An 8,630-nucleotide genomic window follows, 5' to 3' on the forward strand; every position below is an offset into this window, starting at 1 on the left:
GACGCTCTGGTGTTGTTTTTGTCATTTCATTGTTGTCAGGAGCTACCAATGCTATAAAAAGGATTTCCTAAATGTTATTTTATTTTATTATATTGTGAAAAAAAACACTAAAGTTCATACTACTTCCCTAGACATTTCCAGATACCTTCATTATGTTACAATTGATTAAAATAAATTATTTTAGTCGTATATTTATATTATTATATTTTTATATTATATTATTTATATAATTATATTTCTATCGTGTGCAAGCGCATGCATTGTTGCGGGACTTTTATTCTGAAGCGCGGCTGCCGCGGCCGCCATGTTCCGGTCGGTTGCTGTGGTGGAGACGCGGCGCTTCGGATTAAACTTTCCGTTTTAAATTCAGAAAATCCTCTGAAATTTAAAATAAATCCTCTGAAGTAAAGCTGTACAATCACACAATGCTTTTAAGTTCACGGCAGAACTGAAGGCGCGGGATCAGAGAGCAGGTGAGGATTAAACTAATCGCGTTAAATCAGTAATTATTAAACGGTGTTATTATTAAGAATGATCGTGTTTCGTGTTCAGCGTAACGTTACGCGACGCTTGTCTTTACGGACGATTTGCTTTTATATTGTTCAAATTTACTCGTTCAGGCTTGTGTTTTCATTAGATATCACCAGTGCTTCAGTTATGATCTATATCTGCGTTTACATATTTATGATTCTCAAAGAAAAGCGATTCGACCGTTTATCTGAGGTAAACGCAAACAGATCCGTGTCGACGTTATGTGTATTTTTTCATGTTTATTTAATACGCAGTGGTTTTTATTTGTAAGTACGTGTTATATGCTGAATGTGATGTGTTTGTGAAGTTTTAATTTGAAGTAATTGAGTGAGATTAATTGAAGGCCGTCACCATGACGACCACGGGGCTGCGCATCGGAGATCAGCTGGTGCTGGAGGAAGACTATGATGAGAGCTACATCCCTTCAGAGCAAGGTTACTCGTACTCTTCATCACACACGCTATGACCCTCATATGTCTTCATGAACACCATCCACAACTGTGATGTACTAAAATAACTACAACCAAAACTGAAATAAAACTTTTTAAAAACTATTTAGAGATTTAATAAAACAACTCACAAAAATGCAAAAAAATAACAAAACATAAAATGCAAACGGAAACTATAAAAATAAAAACTATTGTAGTATCTCAGTGATACCAGAGTAATACTGGTCTTGAACAGTAAAATAAATACAACAAATAATACTGTGACTTATAAATACTTTACAATTCAAATAATGTATTATTTTTGTCTTATTGCAGTACTTAGAATTTGTCACGAATAACTGTCATTAAAATAATGTCATTAGTGTCCTAAGGAAGTGACTCTCTGTGTGTGTGTTCAGTCAGGACGTCACCGGTGAGGTGTACTACTTCAACTTCTCCTCGGGTCAGTCCACCTGGGATCATCCGTGTGATGAACACTACCGCCAGCTGGTGGAGCAGGAGCGCGAGCGCAACCAGCATGCTAGAGCCGCTCCAACCGCCGTGAAGAGAGACAAGGAGAAGAAGAAGAAGAAGGACAAGAAAGACAAGAAGAAAAAAACGCAGGAAATCAAAGTTCCAGGGGTGAGAACATCTTACAGGAACATTCAGCAGCGTTCAGAAGTCTCTTCTGCTCACCAGAGCTGTGTTTATTTGATCACAATACAGTAAAAACACTGAAATATTATTACAGTGTAAAACAGCTGTTTTCTATGTGAATATCTGTTAAACTGTAATGTATTTCTGTGATGCGCAGCTGTATTTTCAGCATCATTACTCCAGTCTTCAGTGTCACATGATCTTCAGAAATCATTCTAATATGCTGATTTGCTGCTCGCGAAACATTTCTGATTATTATCAATGTTGAAAACAGTCGTGCTGCACAATATTTTTGTGGAAACTGATACGTTTTATTTTTCAGGATTCAGAGATGAATAGAAAGTTCAAAAGAACATTGAAACAGAAATCTACTGTAACATTATAAATGTCTTTACTGTTACTTTTGATCAATTTAACGTATCCTTGATTAATAAAAATACTAATTTCTGACCCTAAACTTTTGAATAGTAATGGATCGTGGTTTCCACAAAAATGTTTTCAACATTGATAATAATCAGAAATGTTTCTTGAGCAGCAAATCAGCATATTATAATGATTTCTGAAGATCATGTGACACTGAAGACTGGAGTAATGATGCTGAAAATACAGCTGCGCATCACAGAAATAAATTACAGTTTAACAGATATTCACAGAGAAATTCAGATTTGTGTATTTGCTATGATGTTCATCACAGCGCCAAATACTTACATATTTAGACTTAATAGGCTATTTATTTTCAAACTTTTTTTTTACATTTTAATCTGGACTACAACATGCCCTAGATATTGTTTGAAAGTGTTTTGATTTTTTATTGTTCGGTCACACTTTACATTAGGGCTTCATTAGTTAACATTAGTTAATTCATTAGTTAACATAAACTGCCAATGAAAAATTCTTCTGAACATTCATTAATCTTAGGTATTCCAATATTTAATAACAGGATGTTAAAATCGAGAGTTGCAGTTGTGTTATTTAATGAGCTAACATGAACTAAGACTTGTATTTTTTAAACAAGGATTAATAACTTCTGTAGCAAATGTTGCTATTGCTCATTGTGAATGTTAATGTATTAACTAAGGTTAACTAATGAGGTCTTTTTGTAAAGTGATACCTATTGGTCTTTATAGTTCTTTTGCACTTTAATCTGTGTAAAACTTTTAACTTTATATTTTTCTGTATTGCTTTATTGCATTTAAATGTTCAGTTATTTTTGTTATAAGAAAAAAGTTATTAAACCTGTTATACTGTATTATGACAGCACTTTTTTAAACTAAATTTCAATATCGTGATAATACCGTATACCGTGATAAAAGCATTAGCAATTAATCGCAACATGAAAATTTGATACCGGCATATCCCTATATTGGAGTTGTGATTTGTGAGTGTGACCTGTGTTTTGGGTTTTGATTTGGATTCTGTGCATCAGGCTGGCGTGTCGAGCTCTGCTGCTTCCAGGAGCGTTCATGAGGAGAGGAGCGCTGAGGAAGACGAGGAGGTCTCTGAGGAAGAGGTGAGTCTGAAACACACACACACACACTGCCTGAGTCCCACTGAACGCTGGATCAGATCTAAGTGTGTGTGTGTGTGTTTAGAGGCCACGGGATTCAGCCGGACTCCTGCAGAACCTCCATCTGGATCTGGATGCTCTGGGAGCAGGGCTGCAGTACGAGGTGAACACAAACACAGCACATGAATGCACATCAGTCTGACTCTCCTCCTTAGCACTGCAGGGCTGTCAGAATCGCTGAAAAACTACATTCGAATCTTGTACTTAAATATTATCAATATTCTAATTATATTTGAATTTAAAATGCATAATTTCAGTTAGGGGGAAAAAAGCTTTTGGCTTCTCTCCTGAGGCCACAAGAGGGCGCATCGAGCAAAATATGACTAAAGCACGTTTCTTCAAAGCAATAAAATAACACGACTATTTTTGAAAAAGGTGCATAATGTTTAAAATGTGACCATGGACCACAAAACCAGTCATAAGGGTCAATTTTTTTAAATTGAATTGGTTTGTTAGAATAGAGATGCAACTATTTGAAAATCTGGAATCTGAGGGAGCAAAAAAATCTAAATATTGAGAAAATCATCTTTAAAGTTGTTCAGATGAAGTTCTTAGCAATGCATATTACTAATCAAAAATTACGTTTTGATATATTTACGGTAGGAAATTTACAAAATATCTTCATGGAACATGATCTTTACTTAATATCCTAATGATTTTTGGCATAACAGGGCTCTACGCTTACTTTTCTTTTTAGGAGCACTTGTGTCACAGTTGTCATGAAGGGCAAAATTAGCTATATAGACGAAAATAATTTTTTGAACCAGGCTGTAAACATGTTTTTTTCTGCTGTAAAGTTGGGCATTTTAACATGGGGAGTCTATGGGATTGACTCCCTTTTGCAGCCAGCCTCTAGCGGCCAGTTGATGAATTACAGTTTAAGTCACTTTTGTGTTGGCTTCACGAGAGAGAGCGGGAGGTTGCCACTTGGTGTGTCCGCAGCTTTGACTGTGAGTGTGTGTGTGTGTGTGTGTTTCAGGACAGTGAGGTCAGTGTGACGGTTCCTCCTGAAGAAAGAACAGAACCTGAACTGCAGGATTTGGCCCTGTCGAGGGATCACAGTCCAGAGGCGCCTTCAGAGGTACCTGTCTGTCTCTCTGTCTGTCTCTCTGCCTCTCTCTCTGTCTGTCTCTCTGTCTGTCTCTCTTTTGCTCCTCTCTGCAGCTTCTCTGTGTGTCTTTGTTAATAATACGCCTGTTTGTTTGAGGGATTTGCATGTGACCTCACAGCTGTCTGTCTGTCTGTCCGTCTGTCTCTAACTGCATCCCTCCACTGTAAGGACTCGCTGTGTGGACGTCACCTCCATTCCACAGCAGCTTCACGACCTCTGACCCCGGATGCTGCGGCGTCCAGCGGCCGAGAGGAAGACGAGCAGATGAGCGAAGAGGAGAACGCACAGATCAGAGATGAAGAGACCGAGAACGATGAGGAGATCGAAGAGCAGATTGAGGGATCCAGCAGTCCTGAGGAGAAACAGAAGGACCGGACGGAGGAGAGAACTGAAGAAGAGAGTAAAGATGAAGAAAACAGAGAAGATGAGAATGGACAGATCAGAGACGAAGAGACCGAGAACAGAGAGAGCGAGGAGGTCGATGAACAGATCGAGAGATTCAACAGTCCTGAGGAGGAGGAGAGGAACGCGATGGAAGAGAAAAAAGAAGAGAGAGATCAGACTGAGGGTAAAGATGATGGAAACATGGAAGAAGAGAACAGAGACGAAGAGACGGAGAACCAAAAACACAAACAAGAAGAGATAGATGAAGTTGATGAACAGATTGAGAGATTCAAGAGTCCTGAAGAGAAGGAGACAACAGAAGAAGAAGAAAGGAAAGGAAGCATAGAAGAGAACGGACGGATCAGAGGTGAAGAGATGCACAACACAGAGAGCGAGGAGAGTGATGAACAGATCGAGAGATTCAAGAGTCCTGAGGAGGAGGAGAGGAACGCGATGGAGGAGAGAACAGGAGGAGGAGATCCGACAGAAAGCAAAGATGATGGAAACATGGAAGAAGAGATGATTGAAAGAGAAGAACAGGCTGAAACACACAACGGAGAAGCAGAGGCCGTCAGAAGTGTTTCCTCTGAGGAGGAGGAGAAAGAGAGACTTTCAGAGCATCAGGAGAGTGAGGCAGAGGAGGATAAACGTGAGGAAGAGCAGAGAGAGACTGAAGGACTCGTCTCGGAGGCTCAGAGCGACGGCTTTCAGAGTAACAGCTCTCGCCTTCAAGTAACTCGCGTTAAAGCAGGGAAGTTTGTGCCTCAGTGGAATCCAGTGTCCAGTGAGGTAGGACTGAGTGCCCTAACCCTGTTCGCCAAGCCCCGCCCACCCCATATGCTCCGCCCCTCCCACCTGTGTTTAGGTGCTTCACTCCGTCCCACACAACACATGCAGCACTGGAGTCTGTGATTGTTTGGGGATGCGTGAATCACCTCTGGAACCTCTGATTCAGTGATTCGTTCGTTCAGTGATTCGTTCGTTTAGTGTTTGTGTGTCGGTGTGTGTCACTGCAGAGAGGAGGTGTGTCTCAGCACAAGTCATGTGACATCAAGAGCACCTATCAGGAACAGTCGTTGTGCAGGATCAGATCCGCTGCATAAACACAGTTACTTAAGGTCCTTGCACACTGAGTCCGAAATTTTTGTATGCGTTTTTTTCGTATCCGTCATCCTTTCCTATCAAAATTCTTGCTACAGATGCGAAAACGCAGAAAATCAAACCTTATCCGAATTTTTTTTATGACGGACGAAAGTTTCGGAGGCAGTGTGTAAACGTGATTGACACAACGTGAGGTCGTATTTATTTTTTAACGTGCGAAAATTTCAGACGAGAATTTCGGACTCGGTGTGCAAAGACCTTAAGAACTAGTCTAGCCGTTAGTCAAGAGGTAATCAGACCGATTTAGCCCTTTATGTAATGAGCAGTCTTGAAGAAAGAAATTAGATGACTGACTAGTTTAAGCCAGTCAGAGCTCCTCTCTGCAGCAGAGCTGAATCTCCCAGCATCCTCTCCTCATACTGCTGTGTGTGTTATCTGTGTGTGTGTGAGCTGATGTACGTGTGTCTGATGTTGTGTCCTGTTCTGTGACAGGAGTCTGAGGACGGTGAAGCAGCAGCGTCGCTCTCATCCGCTGATAATGTGCAGGTATGACCTCGTCAACACACACACACATACATATATATATATATATATATTACTGCTGTCAATTGATTAAAAAAAATTAACTAGTTTGTGATTGTACCTAATGTGATGCAGAGGGAGTGGAAAAGGATTTTTTGATGGTCGCTGTGGGTGGTTGGGATGGCATTTAAAATGAGGAAAATTTAGTGTGTTGCACTTTATTCCTATTTATGTATGTCTGTATAACTATTTTCTGTAACACTTAATAAAAAATTGATCAAAAATGTATATATATATATATATATATATACAATATAATTTTAGTATAATTTTTTATGACTGAAGGCCAGTATCACTGATACCAATACTACTGATGTCTCTAAGAAATTGTTCTTTTTCCCCCAATATTTAACCATTGACTAGCCATTCAACATTACAGTATAATTGAGAGCTATCAAGTTTAACATTTATTAGACTTTAAAAAATAACAACTTCTAATTTAAGTGAACTTAAAACCATCTCAAATATCACATTTAGCTACCTGTGCCCTTCAGCACGTTGGAAATATACAGAAATTGTATGAAGTTATCAAACACTAAATTCTAAATTAAATATAGATGAATCCTTAAAGCTACAAAAGTGATTGATTTCCTCTTTTTTTTTTTTGTTCTTTTGTTCTTTGATTAACAGACATCACAGCAGCTGGTTATTAGGTTATTTGGCTGCTATTACTTTAAGATCTGACACGCATGCTTGTGGTTTCATTAGCGCTTTTAATATGAAATGATACAGGCTACAGCGCGCACTGCTGTATTTGTGCGTGTGATTGAAGAGCACACGCTATGAGCACAGTATAACTGCTGACAGAAGCTTCAAGATTTGAAGACTGTTTGTGTGGGAGAATGAGCCAAACTCACACCTGAGCAATGCATGCCACTAGTTTCTCCAGACAGCTGTCATTAACAACAAAGCCTTTTGCACAAAGTATTGAAAACGTTTCAGTAGTTCAATACTTTTCCCCTGTGTCATTCCACTTTATTACACAGAACTTAATTTCTGATCTTATTTGTTTTGTTGTCTTTGTATGTATGGATTACTTGGGTTGTTACCGACATCTGGTGAAAATCTCATGTCAACAGCACCTTTAGAAATATATTTACTGAGAAAAATGGTGACGTGTTCAACACTTATTTTACCCGCTGTATATATACTGTATGTATGTCTGGGTTGTGTGTGTCATTATTTTTATTCTTTTTGTTTCCTCAGGCTGGTTTCCGCTCCAAACTCTCAGAGAATGTGTTTGATCTGCTGGATCTGTCACCTGCAGTGGTAACACACACACACACACACACACACACAGAGAGAGACTAAATGAGTCTTTAAACCTGTGGAGATGAGAATATAAAAATGTGTGTGTGTGCGTCTCTCAGGACAGGAAGGAAGCTGAGGGCGAGGCAGATGTGGACAGCTGTGTGGATGTCTCTGACTCTGCAGACAGGTGTGTGATGATGATGATGATGATGATGATGGTGGTATAAGTTAGGGATGAGCAGGAGCACTGATCAGTCCAGTAAGTGAATGCATTCAAGCAGTATTGTATTTAGCTTCAAACCACAAACTCTCTCATATTCAATGATTGTTTCGGAGCATAAGGAGCCCAGAACGGCAGGTCAAAATATGCAGTTTGTAACTATTTCAGTTCATATTTATTTTACTTTTAATGTTTATTCATAATGAAAATTCATTAATGTGTTTTTAATGTTTTTAGTTTTAATTATTGATAATAATGATGATTTGTGACTTTTATCAGGCATGTGTCGCGTGATGAAGAAGAGAAGAAGAGACAAGAAGAGAGGGAGGTAGAGGAGAAGAGAAAGCGTGAGGAAGAGGAGAAGAAGAGACGAGTAGAGAGGGAGGAAGAGGAGAAGAGAAAGCGTGATGAAGAGGAGAAGAAGAGACAAGAAGAGAGGGAGGTAGAGGAGAAGAGAAAGCGTGAGGAAGAGGAGAAGAAGAGACGAGTAGAGAGGGAGGAAGAGGAGAAAAAGAGACAAGTAGAGAGGGAGGAAGAGAAGAGAAAGCGTGATGAAGAGGAGAAGAAGAGACGAGTAGAGAGGGAGGAAGAGGAGAAGAGAAAGCGTGATGAAGAGGAGAAGAAGAGACGAGTAGAGAGGGAGGAAGAGGAGAAGAGACGAGTAGAGAGGGAGGAAGAAGAGAAGAGAAAGCGTGATGAAGAGGAGAAGAAGAGACGAGTAGAGAGGGAGGAAGAGGAGAAGAGAAAGCGTGATGAAGAGGAGAAGAAGAGACAAGAAGAGAGGGAGGTAGAGGATAA

At 39.6% G+C, this 8,630-nt stretch overlaps 1 protein-coding gene across 1 annotated transcript; it reads left to right on the forward strand.

Moving 5' to 3' along the window:
* Window positions 1–277: 277 nt before the first annotated feature.
* LOC107710502 (golgin subfamily A member 6-like protein 22) lies at window positions 278–8,313 on the forward strand (the record flags this gene model as incomplete). The annotated part of the gene is made up of 11 exons (XM_016515286.1): window positions 278–473; window positions 875–990; window positions 1,379–1,627; window positions 3,000–3,126; window positions 3,209–3,286; window positions 4,163–4,264; window positions 4,463–5,467; window positions 6,272–6,325; window positions 7,568–7,630; window positions 7,732–7,799; window positions 8,112–8,313. Coding segments are annotated over exons 2-11 (2,055 nt in total), but the record flags the coding sequence as incomplete, so codon positions are not given.
* Between the last annotated feature and the right edge of the window lie 317 nt (window positions 8,314–8,630).

Source organism: Sinocyclocheilus rhinocerous, unplaced genomic scaffold (assembly GCF_001515625.1).
Source record: "Sinocyclocheilus rhinocerous isolate Xijiao unplaced genomic scaffold, SAMN03320098_v1.1 scaffold867, whole genome shotgun sequence".
Lineage (NCBI taxonomy): Eukaryota > Metazoa > Chordata > Actinopteri > Cypriniformes > Cyprinidae > Sinocyclocheilus > Sinocyclocheilus rhinocerous.